The sequence below is a fragment of the Melopsittacus undulatus genome, chromosome 7 (assembly GCF_012275295.1).
Source record: "Melopsittacus undulatus isolate bMelUnd1 chromosome 7, bMelUnd1.mat.Z, whole genome shotgun sequence".
Taxonomy (NCBI): Eukaryota; Metazoa; Chordata; class Aves; order Psittaciformes; family Psittaculidae; genus Melopsittacus; species Melopsittacus undulatus.
Genome location: NC_047533.1, coordinates 60,162,723 through 60,179,542, shown reverse-complemented (window position 1 = coordinate 60,179,542; position 16,820 = coordinate 60,162,723). Strand labels below are relative to the sequence as shown.

At 50.2% G+C, this 16,820-nt stretch overlaps 2 protein-coding genes across 3 annotated transcripts; both read left to right on the top strand.

Annotated features, from left to right (window-relative positions):
- The first annotated feature begins 4,472 nt into the window (after positions 1-4,472).
- On the top strand, positions 4,473-8,173 carry LOC101878403 (placenta-specific gene 8 protein-like). Of its 2 annotated transcripts, XM_031046818.2 has the most exons (5): positions 4,498-4,619; positions 6,389-6,517; positions 6,727-6,851; positions 7,650-7,753; positions 8,018-8,173. In XM_031046818.2, coding segments are annotated over exons 2-5 (345 nt in total). In that variant the 5' UTR covers positions 4,498-4,619; positions 6,389-6,402; the 3' UTR covers positions 8,019-8,173. The 2 variants fall into 2 exon arrangements, with proteins under 2 accessions (XP_030902679.1, XP_030902678.1); XM_031046819.2 differs by lacking the exon at positions 8,018-8,173 and having other exon boundaries at positions 4,473-4,619; positions 7,650-7,757.
- A 1,457-nt stretch (positions 8,174-9,630) lies between these two features.
- Positions 9,631-13,889, top strand: PLAC8 (placenta associated 8). The gene is made up of 4 exons (XM_034064460.1): positions 9,631-9,668; positions 12,956-13,100; positions 13,326-13,450; positions 13,782-13,889. The coding sequence occupies exons 2-4, from the start codon at positions 12,995-12,997 to the stop codon at positions 13,887-13,889; spliced, it is 339 nt and encodes a 112-aa protein (XP_033920351.1). The 5' UTR covers positions 9,631-9,668; positions 12,956-12,994.
- The last annotated feature ends 2,931 nt before the right edge of the window (positions 13,890-16,820 follow it).

Below are 16,820 nucleotides of genomic sequence, written 5' to 3'. Positions count from 1 at the left end.
TTTTAACAAGCCTAGAGGGCACGGGGAGAAGGGAACTGCCTGCCCATTACACAGTGCTTTGCTTTTTTCCTGGGCTGGCATCAAAGTATTGTTCAGCTCTGAATGAAAAGTATATTGAAGTGAAAAAATGCTGCCTCCAAGTTAACCCTGCAGGCAACAGCACATGCACAGCATGAGTAAACTGTACTGAAGAAAGACTTCAACAGTGTTAAGTGGCTGCTTAACGGAAAGACCTGTGTGTTTTGTGTTGGATGTCATGCTACAACATGACCAAATAAGTCAAACGTGTTTTCAAGCTTCATCAGTGCTTATTTTGGCACAAATGCTGTCATGCTATTAACCACTTTTCCAGGAAATGAAAATAAAAGTATTGCAGAGAAAAATGAAGGAAAGTGCAGAATCTGTGTACACCATAACGTGATTTTTGGCAGTACTTGCATTACTGTTGTGCTTTATTTAAGCATTGGTTGGAAGGGACTTTAAGGAATTTGTTTGCATAGTGTTAGCATGATGCTTTTCTCCCACTCCCCCAGATTCCCCATGCATGACACCAGACATAGATGCAGTAATGCAACAAATGAAAGGTTTGGCAGGTCACTGTAAAAGGTGTCATGCTGACAGTGTCTGACAGACAGAGGGGCTGAGAGGTCTCCTGTCTCCTTCCCGCTTGGGGTGAAGACCCAGGGCAGAAAGCCAAGTGTGTCTAAGCACATTATCCATGATGCTAATAGGGCTGAGGTTGCTCTTGTGATACTCTACTTGCTCAGACCATAAAGGAGTAATCTTTATGGGGTGGCTAAGCCTGGCAGGCAATGAACTGAGCTGTCTTCTATACATTCTGTGATGAGCAACTTAGGTAACAGGAAATATTTAAACAGGAGTAGAATAGGTGTCTCTGTAAGCAAGATAGAACAAAGGGTGTCAGCCTAGGCCCTGCTGAAGCAAATTCTGGTAAAACACTGGTGAAAGAGGAACGTTATTCATGAGTTCCAGGAAATTATTTACATATATATAGGACTTTCTTGGGAAATTTAGTGAATATGTATGTATCACTGTCATACAATGCCTGCTTTTGAGAATGCCAGGTGGAAGGATCTCCATGTCTCCAGCTCTGCAATAGGGAATGCCTGCTTCCTAAGATTCCAGTGCAAGTCTTAGAGTTTTATTTGCTGACTTTTATGGTATCACTTGGTGGGGTAAAGGACAGGCTGAAGGTCTGGTGTTGCTGAAGTGAGTGTGTCCTCTCCCAGGTGACAGATGATAAAGACCCAGTTGCTCAACTCCAAGCAGGGCTCTGGCACCAGCAGGTTCATCCCTTGTTGGGTCTTTGCCTGGCAAGGGTTGTCTCCGCAGCCAGCACAGCCCAGGGACCAGTCACCCATTTTAATACACTGGGCAGGATGGGGAGTCTTCTCAGTCCTTCCTGTGTCTCTTAGCCCAATCATGAGGTGCTGTGCTGTCAGGGGTCCTCGGAGATGTTGGGACATCCATGCAGGGAAGCCATCTGCTACAGAGCGAGTGCAAAGGTACCTATCTCCTGTTTTCAGGCCTTGCACAAGAAATGAGTGGCAATGCATAGCGGGGGGATGGACACATGGCAAAGATGTTGACTTCAAGAGTATGAGCTGCTCAGTACTGATTTATCTACACCAAGGTAAGTCAGAAGGTACTTCCTAAAACTGGAGGTTAAACACATAGGGAACTACCATGAGAGGCTATCAGGGGAGCATGTTGCGTGCTACATAAGTCACACACAAGAAATCCCATCATACACAAGAGGCATCATGTGCACACATGATGAGGGGAGAAACAAGACTGCCGTAGAACTGAAGGTGAGCAAAGCTCTCCTTCAAGGAGGACTCATGTTGATGTGCACACAGCAGATGTGGAGCTGCACAGCTTCCCCTGCTTGCACATCATCCAGCCCAGCTCTCAGATTGCCTTCTCTCACCTGTCTTAAAAGGCATATTTGTTATTGACTAGTAAAGGCCCTTTTTAACTCACAGCACAACTTACTCTACTAAGTAACAGCAATATACTTTAAAAGTACTTGTTGCATGTCAAATTCTGTTACAAAGCGTGTTGGGTATCACTCTGCCAATACCATGGTTAATGTTGGATTAACTCTGTGGTGCATGATGTGTGGCTGCTCACTCAGCTCAGGTTTTGGGCTAACACGTTCCTCATGTATGCTGAGAGCAGCATCGTCGGATTAAAGCAAGGGCACCATGTATGCTGCACACAAGGGACAGGAGAAGGGAAGATCCATTGTTCCCTGCAGCATGGTGGCAGCAGCAGGCAGCTTGGGACAAAACTCCTGGGGGGCCATAGAAATGGCATAGAGCACATGTCCAATGTGGAAGGTAGGTCAGCTTACCCAAAAAAGCCTCTGGAGCTGGTAGCCACACTTCTTAGGTTCTCCTGCTTCCAGCCACCAGCTGGGCATGAGGATGGGGACAGGAGAGCCACACTCACACTCTGTTGTAGCTCTTCTGCTTGTGCATGGGTACGAGTGAAGTGCATGTGCGAGTTAGGGAATTAATTTAGAAAACTAATGAATTGAACTAGTCTGATACAAAGGGGTTGATTTGATTGTTGGTTTTTACCTCAGTTGGTTTTTAACTCGTGAGCTCCTCAGATTAAGTCTGATTCTCAGGGGGCATTTTCCAGTAAATCTGAGTGGAGGAAGAATAGCATTGCTGACAGGATGTTGAGAAGTAACAGAAGACGAGCACAAGAAGCAGCTCAATCAGGCTGCATGAAACCTCTTGTGACAAATCATTGCACAAAGCCAGCATGTGATCACAGATGGATGTGAAACCACTTTCTTATTGCTTTCCTTTGGGTCCGATGTGCTTGGCATGAGCCACAGAAATGAGGATCTGGGGCCCTTGGCCCCAGCTGTGAGCTCCCTGCTGCGTGCTGGACTTCACGTTTGGGTGCTGCCAGCCATACCCCCAGCACCATGCTGTGTCTGATGAGCCCGCTGAGCAGACCCACTCCACTATGTGCAGTCCCCCTGCCATGGGAAGGACAACAGACACATAGGCATGGGAAGGACAAGAGACACATAGGCATGGGCAGGGTAGAGTTCTCTCCTTGTATCAACTGTAGCCACTTGGGTTTTGATGGGATGTGAACCTGACCCTTAGCTACATTTCTAAGGGCTGTGGATATTTCCCCCAACACTTCCTCAGCTCCTTTCTTCTCTGACTTCTATAGTTACAAGGACTTCCCTTTCATCTGAATTGTTCCTTTTCACCTGAGTCCTTCCAAGTTGTGGGAAAGAGGCATGGTCTGGGTGAGAGGAGCTCTTCTATCAGATCAGTGGAGACACAGGGATAAACCAGTGTCATACACAGAAGTCCTTCTCCACATCTGAAATGAAACTCTGCCTTTTGAAACGGCTGGTGGGACCATGGATTTGGAGAGATGCCCCCAGGCACCCTCCTACCAAGCAGCCACCCCTGACCTGCACACCAGTGAGCTTACTGGGGACCCTCTGTCAATGAACAACCTGCTTTTTGCCACTCAAGACACCAGGGTTCGTATAACTAATAGTACAGAGTCAGTGTACTGGGGAAGGTGGCTCTGCTTGTTTGCAGCAGTGTTTGAAGTTGTGTGGTGGAGTGGTTTCAAATAGTATGAAGAACAGGTGGGAACACCTGCATGTGGTTTGTGCCAGCACAGAATAGAATAAGCTACTTTCTGCTTGCCATGTCCCTGTAAAATACAATGGTAAACCACATAATTTATACTTTGTTCTCTGCAGAGAAAGCAAAAATGTATTCAGGCTGTTGGAGATGGAGGAGAGGATTAAAAGCAAAATTACCATTGCATCCTGCTGCCTCCTTATCAGGGCTCAATAGAAGTGGAGGAGGACAGTCGGGGCTGGGGTTCCTCCCCACATCAATGCCATGGCACAGGGTGGGGACCTGCAGGGGCCACCCTGTCATGCTAAACAAAACCAGTTGTTGCTGGCTTTGGCTGAGAGCATCCTGATTTGCACCCTGCATCAGCAAGCTAGGGTGTGGATGTTCTGGGCACTCCTGTCCCTTTCACCCCAACACAACCTGCCCACTATCACCCAGGCCTGGTTGTCAAAGCAAGCAGATCTGCACAACCCCTTAATCTGAAGCCTTTTCCTCAAGAAAAGGGAAAAGCTCAGAGTGAAGGAAGCTGCAGTGCTGTTCATCTGGTCTGGCCTGGAATCTGAGAAGTATGCTTTTCCTTTAGGGAAACACGGTGGGGAAATGTCTATCCCAATCAACACACATCACTCAGAGCTGTTCTCCCCCAGACAATAACCTCATGGACACAGAGTTAAGGGAATAAGACAATATACATGCAACCAGTTTTTTTTAAAGACAAATAGCAGTCTGCAATTTAATGTGGGGGGCAGGGGAAAATAAAATTGTGCAATATCTGTAACCATACTGAAAGGACACAGCTCCTGACCTCCCCTTCTAGTTACCTCCCATCATTGCACTCGTTTACTGCTGGCTGCCAAAAACAGCCTCCAAGAAAGAGAAACTTTAGTTTCATCTTCCCCAGAGCCTCTTTGTGCAGGGCTCCAGACAGCAAGGAAGAAGGCACTGGCAGAGGTTGCTCACCAGAAGGTTGGTTCTCTTAAAGCATGGGAATAGTAGAAACCTTACAGCCTGGGAAGAGTGGGATAATAGTGTAAAAGGATTTTGTAGTTGTTGTGGTTTGGGGTTTTTAATTTTTTTATTCATTTTTTTTCTGCCCAGGACATTTTTTTAAGCCAAAAAGATGGCAAATGCTACTTGGGGAAAGGGGGTGGATTAAAAAAACCTAGGCAGGCAAAAAAGCTGGATTTTGGAGAGGTTATTTCTTCTGTGCTTCCTCCTGCTTCCAGGATTGTGTAACTGCATTAATGGATTCTGCTGGTACTTTGCTCTCTGTCTAAATTGGATTCTTTCTTGTCTACATGGACGCTTACGATGAAATTCCTCTTAGCAAGGCTGTTTTGTTGTACATGTTTCCTGGTGGGCTCTGAGAATGTGCTGGATGTAGCTGCTGTCCTGCCAGAAGCTTGCATGTCAGTTGCTTTTATGTGTTGCTGCCTCCTCTCCCTCTGTAATTGCTGTCCTTTCCAATGGGATGTGCTATTGGTGACAAGAGCAGCTTAATGGTGTGATCCTTTATTAATGTTCGCAACTATGAGAGGAGAAAGGATGTCAGTAATGCTCAGGATACAGTATACTGTGTGTTTCTCAAGGTATAGAAAGCAGATTTACCGTGTGTTGATGGCATTGCTGTGGGTCGGCAGAGGGCAGCGCTCAGAAGCAATGCCTTGCTTCTCTCTGTCTTCCCAATGTCTCCTTCTGGGGAAAGACATGTCTTCCAATGCCTCTTCCCTATGTCTCCCTCTGGACACACCTGGTACAGTGCCTTTGCCTGCATCCACACTGGCTGTGTGCTGCCTGGTGAGCCAGGAGTGGGATTTCTGGAGGAGCATGCACTTCCCCAAAGGGTGGAGAGGGAAGCAGAGCCCCCCTCCCAGCACTATTCACTCAGATTCGGTTTCTGTTCTGCCTTCTGAGCTCAGGAGCTGGTGGGGAGGAGTCTCAACAAATGTGAGCAGGCAGGGGCTTAGTGTTTTCCTCCCTCTTTCTTCTACTGGTGCATAACTAGAAGAACTTGGCCTCAGGGCAAAACTTACTTGTAATTGTTCTCTGTGAATGTTTTGTGTTGTCTTTTCCTTGGCTGGGAGAACAGGAGCATAGAGCTTTTTGCTTTGATTTTTTTTCTTTAGCCCTCAGTTCTTGGTTTTCAGGGTTTACTTGCCTGCTTAACCACAGGAAGGCAAGGACTGGGGTTCAAACCCGGGACACTGCATTGAGTTTCTGCCTTTCTGGCTCTCTACAAGAAACCGGAGATACTCGTTTTCCACAGTATCTTTTTTGCATGGAGCCTGGCTTCGTTATGAGGAAGTGAGAGAACATGGCTGCTTCCTGCATGCTTTCTATTCATGCCACACCAGTCTTGTGCAAAATATGACAAGTTCAACAATTGAAATGCCCGGGTCACTGACTTTAGCCTAGGTTCACTTCCCAGCCCTGCTTGGCACAAGGGAAATTGGTGAACTGTGTCTAAGCACTAGTGAAGCCTTTCTGGAGTGGTGTGGGGAACGTCAGTGGCTTGATGCTATTTTGAAGGCTGGATAAAATGGCAGAAAATGCAAAAACCTCGAGAAGATGCAAATGTGGCTAAGATAGGGTCACGCTTTGCCACACATCCAGTGATAGCAAGGCAGCTGGCAAAAGGCTGCCTGCTGAAAAGTGATGGAGACCAGCTTGGTTGGGGGACCAAACCGAGTGCCGTTGTTTTCCTAACTGTCCCATTCCCCTCCCATCTCTTTCAGAAGAACAACTAGGAATGGCTGTCCCAACCGTTGTGACGATCCAGCCCCAGTATGGCATGGCCGTGCCCACTGCCTCGAGAAACCTATGGCAGACAGGGCTGATGGACTGCTGCTCGGACTGCGGCGTGTGTGAGTGGTCCCATCTCTCAGCTGTCAGCAGTGACGTGCTGCAGTCAGTCCCATGCCCTCTCAGGATGCTTGTCTCACCCCGGCCGCTCGGGTCGGTGGTGTGACAGCTACAGTTGTGTAGCCTGATGCTCTCAGTTCCCCTCCCGATGGCAGTGGTGCTGGGTGGGCAGGCAGAGCCTCACATGCTGCTGTGTTTCTCTCCCTGCCAGTCTGCTGTGGGTTATTCTGCTTCCCCTGCCTGGCTTGCCAGCTCGCTGGGGACATGAATGAGTGCTGCCTGTGTGGGACCAGCGTGGCCATGAGGACCCTCTACCGCACCAGATACAACATCCCGGTCAGTGGTTAACCTGCCCCTCACTGTGCTGTGGGGCTGGAATATGAGGTGCCCCCAAGACCCCCTCTCTGCATGTGAGGGATGAGCATAGTGTTGCAGCAATCTCCACTCACCCTTTTTTCCCCACTTCTTTATCCTGTATGATGCCAGAAGCACAGAACAGGGGTTGGGCCACCCTCGGGTGCACTGATCCCTAGCATGGTGTCCAACAACACTCTCTACTCATTAACTGGACACAGCTCCTTCCCAGCACCCTTCATTGGGGTCACAAGTCCTGCCTTCAACTGCTGCTGACCACAGCTGGTGCTTCCCCATGATCTCCCCTATCTTTGAAAGATGGGAAAGATTTGGGAGAACTGTGGGCAGACCAAAGAACAGATTAAGCCAGTCGCCCATATAAACATCTGTAATTGGATGCAGCAGAAAGGTGGACATTCACTTAAAGTACAAAAGTGAAATGACTTCTTCCCAGCTGGGAGTTTGTGCCATCCCCAGATGAACCATGCTGGCTCAAAACCAGTGTGCCCCAGAAAAATCTCCTTCTCTGTGTGTGTTCCCTCACAGTTTTAGAATTCAGGAGCTAAAATATAACTAGCTATCTGCAGCCTGCAGAAAGGGCTCTTTCCTTCCTTTCCACTACATGTGGGTTCTCCAGTACTGGTTTTTAGTATCTGCTACACAGGACACTGGAGCTAGCCAGGAAACAAAGGGCACACAACCTGGAGTGTGCTAAATCTCTTCTTGCCTGAAATGTGCCTTTTAGTAAGACTCCATCCCTAACCAATTTCTTCATAACAGGGGTCCATTTGCTCTGACTGCTGTGTCAGCATGTGGTGCCTTGTGTGCTCCGTTTGCCAAATGAAGAGAGACGTCAACCGGAGGAAGGAGCTGGGCATATTCTGGTAAGCTGGGTATGCTGGTACTGGTTTGTAGAGCTGCTGCCTCACGCAGCCATGTGGCTTCCCAGAGTCTCTCCTGCCAATGCCTGACATGTAACACAGGGTCACTGCAGTGGGGAAACGGCCATTGGTGGGTAAAAAGAGAGACCTCTCCCACAATATTGCTGGGTAACTTGTGCAGGAAGGGGTGGGGAGGACTGAGGACATACACAGAGTGTGGGGGGGCATGGCCCCACTCCCTGATCCTTCTCTCCCATCCCATTGCAGATGCTGCAGACCTCTCTGTACCCTGGAGAGCTGCTGCAGGCAGGAGTCACTGCATTCTTGGCTGTTGGGAAATGTACCATGGAGAGGTTGCCTTGACTGTAGTTGGTTTCCCTTTCCCCAGGTAACAGCGGCAATAAACAACAGTTTGTCTTCCTACTTGTGTGTGTATGTCACTCTTGCACCAGCTGAGAGCACCCATCCTTCTCCTGCTCTGCCTGTCTTGGCAGCCCCTGGTGCAGCTGAGATGTCCCTGCACCTGCTGCAGAGACAGATTTTCACTGTATTTCATTAATTACTCTGCTTTTAGGAAGGATGTTCAATGCACAGGGGGAGCCAGTGCTGGATGAGCAACACTCATCCAAGAGGTAAAATCTGGCAAAGTGACTTCTGTCCCAGGGCAGAGCCGGGACTTCTGGCAAGTGAGTGATGGCTGCAGGCCACTGAGTGCTGCGGTGCCCTGCTGCAGTGGCCCCAGTGACCACCCAGGGCTGCCAGGCAGTCTGAACATAAAGCTGCCTGCCCCCATGCCATCTCCTGGGTTGCAGAGACACGTTTCTCTACAGACCCTGAGCAGGAAATCCCACCTGCCTCTGAAGATGACCAAAAGTTTAGACTAGCTTCCAGACAAGGAGTAAGTAAATGCACCCCCCTGGCAGTGCTCAAGGCCAGGCTGGACAGGGCTTTGAGCAGCCTGGTCTAGTGGAAGGTGTCCCTGCCCATGGCAGGAGTTGGAACTGGATGAAGTTTGAGGTGATTTCCAGCCCAAACCATACGTTTATTCTGTGGATCTGTGACAGAAAACCTGGTGGGGTCCTGGGTTGGCCAATTCCTCTCCACGGGCAAACCCTGCCGCCTGCTGGCCACAGCCCGGCACTGCACACCCGGCTGCTGTTAGCGATAGATACAGTCTGTCCAAAAGGCGGAAGTTACATCCACCCCTCTCTCCATCGCTCTCTGAGAGATCCTAAAGGATTTTTGATCCCTACAAATCTTCCCCATCTTCACTGACTAAGGAAAATATATATTTTCCCCCTTTACCTTCATCTTCACCACAAACTTTGTGAAGGGCAGGTGGAGCTCTATCAGTGCTGTGGGGTGGGTCTGCATCGTGATACACCTAAACCCCAGATAGCCCAGAGAGCCCTATGAATGATCCCTGGAAATGCAGCTAACTGCATTTTTTGCCTGAGAGGTGAAGGTTAGTGGAGAGGGGGAGAGAAAAAACACCACAGTGCTGCTTCATCCCACCATAGTATGGCTTGATTTTGTGGCTGTAGCTCAAGGCAGCACCTGTATCACTCAGTTATGGTCAGTTCTTGCTGATGCTCAGGTTTAACAAAGAAAAGGCACTGCACCTCCAGCAGCAGAATGATTAAGGCAGTGCAGGAGCCTGAATGCAAACTGTCCTCTACCAAAAGCAGTATGTCCCATCAGAGCCCTGGGGCTGCAGGAACCTGTCAGAAGTGGCATCAGGCTTGCAGCAAGCTGCCTTCACCAGGGAAGCTGCAATTGCGCAAAGCAGCAGCTAAGCCGGTGTCTGGTCTGTTAGTCAGAGGGAGAGGACCTCATTCACCAGGGAGCACCCAGAGCATATAAAGGATGAGAACCAGGAAAAGGACATGCATCTCCTGGGACAAAGGCGTCTCATCAGGTATGTATGGCTTGGCTTTGCTTTGCAAGAGCTGCAATGCAAAACTAGGAAACTGCTCATGGCTGAAGTGGTGCTGCTGGGGAAGGGGAAAGGGTGGAAACTAAGGTGAGATTTTCAACCTGGAAAGCTACTTCAAAGCTAAACTAGAGCATGCTGGGTGCTGCTGACAGGCACCTCAACAGAAGTGACAGCAGAGGTAAATGATAGCAGCTTTTCCGCTGTATTATTCATTTGTACACCTATCCATGTGCCATAGCAAAATGCCAGTTTATGACCTTGGTTATGGGTGAAATGTGCCTGCATGCACCTCAGGATCATGCTGTGGAGCTGTAGAGTTGGGGGCATCCAAGGTGATGTGCTGGGCCTGGGCAACTTCTCAGGGGAGGAGCATGCAGTGGGGGCTTCTCCAGGCTGCTGCCTGCTCATACCACTGACTCCATCCATGCAGAGGCATGGTGCACTCAGACTTGGGGAGAAGAAGGGTAAGTCAGCCCTTCCTGCAAAGGGCACAGTGTGTGTATCAGTGAACATCACTTGGCTGCACTGAACATCACTGTGCTGCTATTAATCTTGTTGTCTGGTGGGGGGGCGAGTGCCTCCTTTGGCACAGGAGGCTGGTGGGATCCTATTCATAAACCTTCCCAGGCTGCTGCTCCCACAGTCCTGAAGTTCCCTGAAGTCCTGCCTGCTGCTGGGCATCCCTTTCCCTGCATGGGACCCCTATGCTGTCCCTGCCTAGCATCCCTATGGCCAGCCTGTGGTCTGCCTGCCCGTCCCTGCCCTTCCTGGCTCCTGCCTCTGCTTCCATCACCCTGTGCCAAGGCCTTCCATGAGGCTGATGTTTTGGCATGCTGTGGGGTGTTACATTGGCTACAGGGGTGATGGGAATTACCTGTGGCCTTGTGCATGAATAAGCAGGGACAGCAAACTGGGGCAGAGGTGGGAGATGTCCAGTGACATTCGATGGGTGCCATGGCCCCCACTGCACCCCTGACCGGTGGGGTTTCCTGTGCTCACCCCAGAGCTGTCTGCCAACAGCCAGAAGATGTGCTCCAGAGAAAGCACAGCAGCATTTTTACTGCTCAGCAGCCCTGTTCTGTAACAGCAGGAAAACACCCTTGTCTTTTAAACTTCTGGTGGAGGCCAGTGGTGGAGAGAAGCTCTCAGGGTAGTGGTCCCCCCTTAATGGCCACTCGTCAACTAATGGGAACAGATACTGGTGTCTCAGATAGTGTCAGCCCAGCCATGTTTCTGCTGCCTGCAGAAAGCAGAAAAAAGTCACAAGCAAATCATGTTAAGAGTTTTTTTACAAACTTTCTTCTGTCTTACAGCATAATCCAACATCTCTTTTCCTCTCTATGTACTATCAGGGAACAAGGGTTGGCCATATGGCAACAGGCTGCTTCTGACAGCAGGGATGTGTCCAGGCTGGTCTGTAAATGATGGAGAGCTGCTGGCAGATCCACCAACCCCTTTGCCACCTGTTGACAATAGTCAATACAAATGCAATCTGTATCTCTACAGTGTCAGATGTGGATAATGCACTCGATGGCATTGTCTGAATTCTGGGCATAGTTCCACCGTATTCCTGGAGAATCGCTTTTAATATTCAGATTCTGTGTAGATGTGTAATTTTAACAAGGTAGATTTAGATTAGATATTAGGAAGAAATTCTTTACTGTGAGGATGTTGAGACACAGGAACAGGTTGCCCAAGGAAGTTGTGGATGCCCCATTCCTGGCAGTGTTCAAGGCCAGGTTGGATGGGGCTTAGAGCAACCTGGTCTAGCAGAAGGTGTCCCTGCCCATGGCAGGGGGTTGGAACTGGATGAGCTTTAAGGTCCCTTCCAACACAAACCAGTCTGTGATTCTACAATCTACTGTGAAAATAATCCCGTTCCCTTTAGAGTGGTTTTAAAGGATTTACAGGGATTAATGCCATCATACTGTGCTTCAAAATGTAAAACCTTTCCCTGTTTTTCTTTTTGCTCCTCCTAGCAGCTCGAAACTCAGGCGCTCCCTTGTCACACAAGGGCAGGGAGCTCCAGGGCAGGGAGGGGAGGGCTGCTTGACAGGCACCCCCTGGACACTGTCACCCAGACATCACATGAAAGCTGGGTAGGGGCAGGCAGGACACAAACTGTGCAAGGGCTCTCTGTTGAACACACATAATGTCCACCATAGAAATGCCCATGGGTTGTGCAGGGATGTGGTGGTGGGTGAGAACCTCCCCAGGGTGCTGCCCTAGGACCCCTCCTGGACAGAGGAGCAACAGCCTGCAGTTATGGGGTCTAAAGCTCTGACTGCTTTCCTGCTGATCATTTCTTTGCTGAGAATGAGTGCCTATGTGCTAGAAGGAAGAGGAAGCTCTTGCACCTGTAAACGCATGGGAGGTTTTGCATCTCATTCACATACTGCTTACCAGAGTGGTGCTCAGCATGGGCACAGGGCTGGGAGTATATCTGTATGGGACTTCCTATGGGAGCATTCTCCATTACTGTTATTATTATTAAAGCTCCAAAGCTGAAACAAGAATGGCAAAGGGTGGTGCTGTGCTTTGCAAGGGGTGGTGGTAGGCAAGAGGCCACAGGTGGAGACAGAGGTGGAGATTGAGCTGTTATACAAATCAGGTGAGTTTATGGATTGTGCTGCAGATCAGGAGCTCTGCACTCACTGAGAAAGGACAGGCAGTGGAGGGGGTCCAGGGGCCCAAGAAAGAGGAGGACAAAGATGAGGCACTGGCAGGTAGAAAAGTGATAGGAACTGGTTACTGGGTTTAGGATGATGGAAAGGGACAAGGAGAATCCACTGCCTTGAAGCCTGCTGAGAAAGCAGGTGAAGAAGGAAGGGAGAGGAAGGCAAACAGGCTGAGACGCTTGGTGACCAAAGCAAAGACAAAGGTGAATACTGAGAGCTTGGGAAAGCTAGGACTGAGCTATCATAGTTTTGGAACACTCCAAGCATAAAAATACTATTTTAAGCAGATAATGATGAAAGATGAAATGGGGACGAGAAGACAGGATCAAAGTGTTGAAGCACTGAGGTTCTGAAGCAGAAGGATCTCTGTCTTTACAGAGGCATTTTACTTGCATAGGCAGGGGGATGTGGTGCTGCTGCCTTTAGTGGGGAGCTGGTTTTGTGGAGGGCTTTGCTGCAAAGGACAGTGGCAGCTCCTGGCAGTGGGGTCCCCTTGAGAACCTGTGCTGCCCTCTCAATCTTTGACTGCAGCAGCCTGAATCCACTTCAGAAACACCATTGGCATCTTTCTCTGATGGCTTTTATTTCCAGACCACGAACTGCCTAGAGGGACCCAACTCTGTGCTAGCAATGGCTTCTCAGCAACCGATCACAGTCCAGCCACAGTGTCCAGTGGCCCAAAGGCCAGGCGAGTGGCAGTCAGGGCTGATGGACTGCTGCTCCGACTGTAACGTGTGTGAGTACATATGTAACCCTTGCTCCTGGTGTTGGCTCACAGTGTGTTTCTGGTGTTTTCTCCACTCATTCTGCAGCATCACCTCTGTTGCAAACCCCACTTTTGTGGGTACCAGTAGTAAAGCAGCTCTCATCTGAGGTCAAGAGCCATGGCTCCCTGACCAGCTTTACCCCCTTTCCTCTTTCTTTGCACCCCTTAGCCAAGCCCATGTCTTGCTGTCCACAGGTCTTTGTGGAACCTTCTGCTTCCCCTGCCTGGGGTGCCAAGTGGCTGAGGACATGAATGAGTGCTGCATGTGTGGCCCCAGCGTGGCCATGAGGACACTCTACCGCACCAGATATAACATCCCGGTCAGTGACCCAGGCATGCCCTGCTGGCAGTGACAGTCACAAGCTGGGTGCTTGGGTGTGAGCTCAGGGGAGCATGAAGTGAAGTCCAAGGGGAAGAGCAGTGGTGGGAAGTAACATAGGCAGCCCCACAGGTAGCGAGCCAGGGACATATCTGCATCACTACTGTGAGCATCTGGTAATCCCACTGCACATCACCTCATCGCAGTCCTTGCTGGGAATGAGCAGTGTGCTGCAGGGCTGGAGTGAGATGCCCAAGGGTGTTGGCGATGAAAACAAGGAACACTTAAAAGCTGATGTGGGAAGGGGTTATTCAATGTCCCTTGCTCCACAGGGCTCCATTCTGGGTGACTGTGCCTCCACCGTGTTCTGCCCTTCGTGTGCTCTCTGCCAGCTGAAGAGAGACATCAACCAGAGAAAGGAGCTGGGCATATTCTCGTAAGGTGGGTGCACTGGTGCTGGTTTATAAAGTCACTGCTGCACAGAACCAAATGTGTTCCCAGAGTTTCCCTTTCTAGTGACACCCGACTGAAGACACAGGGTTGCTGTGGTGTCAAAACAGCAATGGCCAAGTGAAAGGGTGATCTGGCTCTCAGCAAAATGTTGCAGAGAATCTCTTGAGGATGGGGGATCTGCTAAGGGCTCATCCCCTGGGTCCAATCAGCAGGGCTGGGACACACACACAGTGTAGCAAGACATGGCCCTACTCCCTGACTCTCCTCTTCCATTTCATCCACTGCAGATGTTGCCATCCTCACTACGCCCTGCAGAGCTGCTGTGGGCAGGAGTCTCCAATGCCTTGGGCTGTTGGGAAATGCACCATGGAGGGGTTGTCTTTGATTGTGGTTAATTCCCCCTTTGCTGGGCAGCACCATCAATAAACAGCAGAGTTTGTCTTCCTGCCTGTGTGTAACAATTTATTTCTCTGCATCCTCCTGCAGCACCAGAAGAGAACATTTTACTTTTGTATGCTGTGTGGTCAGAGCAATGCTGAGGTTATCAGAGAAAGGAGACTTCCTCTTGCAGCCCTACACTGGGATAAAACCAGACCACAAATTTCAATGAGAAGTTAATATAAACCAAAAGCCTGCTGTGGACAGCTCAGCTGCTCTGTAGACACTGGAGCATGCAGAGCTGGTGACAGCATCACTCTGTGCTCAGCGGCCTGAGAGCATTGAACCCATCCCTGTTTCTGGCTGGACCGTCTGAGCAGCAGTGGGGGAATGATGGTGATGGTGTGGGGATAGCAGTCCTGTTCACTTGCCTCTCCACAAACCTTGCTAGAAGTCCATTGTGTTGGAGCAGGGTTCTTGGTGTGGTGAGACAGCCACAGCTGTAGCAGTTGGGTGTAATACACCACGGTGGAAGATCTGGGACAATTTGAACCTTGCTGGGGCTTCGGTGTGCAGGGGTTTATCCATTACCTGCCATGGTGAAGAATTAACTCAGGCTGGGGTTGATCTGCGGTTTTCACTGCTGCAAATCCCACTGTGCAACTCCCCTGGTGTGAAGAGGCTGTGCCCCTGTTGACAGTGTGCACATGTGCATTTGCACATTTGAAACACGATGCACACGGAGGAGTGGAAGAAAGTGGTTGTGGCAAGGTGACAGCCTGAGCAGGGAGTGGAAAAGTGTGAGTGTTGCTGTGGGTCCAGGTGCTGCCATGCTCGTTTGTGCATGGCCCACAGGCCTGCTGGGTCACCTCTCCTCAATCCTGGCTTCTGGTCCCAAATCCCCATCGCTCACAGTCTGTTAGGCATGGGGTCTGTGCCTCCCCCTGTGGCACAGGCAGCTGTGTGATTCAGGGTGGCAGGGTCAGTGACAGCCCCGCTGCTCTGGGAGCTCATGGGTGAGCTGAGATCTCCCAGCATCAAGGTCTTCAAAACCACCCAACCATGAGTGCTGGGGTTGTCCCTTTCCAGCGACAGGTGAGCCCTGTGCACTCGTCTCCCCTGCCACCATAATGGTTGTTATGGGGTCCCCCTAAAGTCATTCCTGCCTGGGGCCCTTCTATCCCTTGGTCCATCCTGGCAGGGGTTGCTGGCCCCCATGACTTTGCCTATTCATGGTATCACTTCTCCAGGCCTGTTTTTCTCCCAACACATACTGGGGACAAGAGCTCTGCCCCTTGCAGGAACCTGAATCCTCACAGGGCTCTTGTTGCAGAATCACAGCCTGGTTTGGGTTGGAAAGGACCTCAAGATCAGCTGGTTCCAATCCTCTTGCCTCACACTAGACCATGCTGCCTAAGGCCCCATCCAACCTGGCCTTGAACACTGACAGGGATGGAGCATTTATCACTTCTCTGAGCAACCTGTTCCAGTGCCTCACCAACCTCATAGTGAAGAATTTCTTCACGATATCTAATCTAAATTTACCCTTTCAGTTTAAACCTGCTACCCCTTCTCCTATCACTACAGTCCCTAATGAAGAGTCTGTCCCCAGCATCCTTGTAGGCCCCTCTCAGATACTGAAAGGCTGCCATGAGGTCTCCACACAGCCTTCTCTTCCTCTTCGTTCTTGCAGGCAATGCTGTGGCAATGCAGCGAGGAGCCAGGAGCAGCCAGCCCTGAGCCTTGGTGCAGGGCACCAATGCCCACCTCATCCCATGAGTCTTAGAGGTGCAGAAACTGCAGGTGATGCCCAGTGAATGCCCAAAGCAGCTGCTGGCAAGAATGGATCTTGTGCTGTGCCACAGGGGCAGGGGGGTGGTGGTACTGCCCCCACAGCAGAGCCCCGTGGGGCGAGCATGCCAGGGCTGTGTCTGGATGTTCCACAGCTGTGGGTTGTTGTTGCACACATGGCTGGGGGGCATCCTGGGGGCTGCTGGGGCTGTGTGGGGTGGCAGCAGGTCTGTGGGATGTCTTCCCCTTGGTGTCACAAGGAGCTATACCCCAGGGCACGTTTCTCCTACTTTGGGGGTAGTTTCTCATCACAGGGGCTGTGGGGTGAGCATGACTGCTCCAGGCAGCACGGTGATGGCAGCCCAGGTATTTTCAACTGAAGAAAAGCATACTGAGGTAGTAACCATCTGGAGGTCACTGGGGGAGAAGACTTCACAACCAACTGTGCCTGTCTGATGTGTCCTGCTGGCATTCAGAAAGTCTAGAAGAGGGTCATAAAGATGTTCAGAGGGCTGGAGCACCTCTTCTATGAAGACAGACTGAGAGAGTTGGGCTTGTTTAGCCTGGGGAAGAGAAGGCTCAGGTGAGACCTTATAGAAACCTTTCAGAACCTAAAGAGGACCTATAAAAGTGCCAGAGAGGGACTTTTTATGAGAGCAAGTAGTGATACGACAGGGGTTAATGGATTTAAACTGAAGGAGTATAGATTCAGAAGTTCTTTACTGTGAGGGTGGTGAGGCACTGGCATA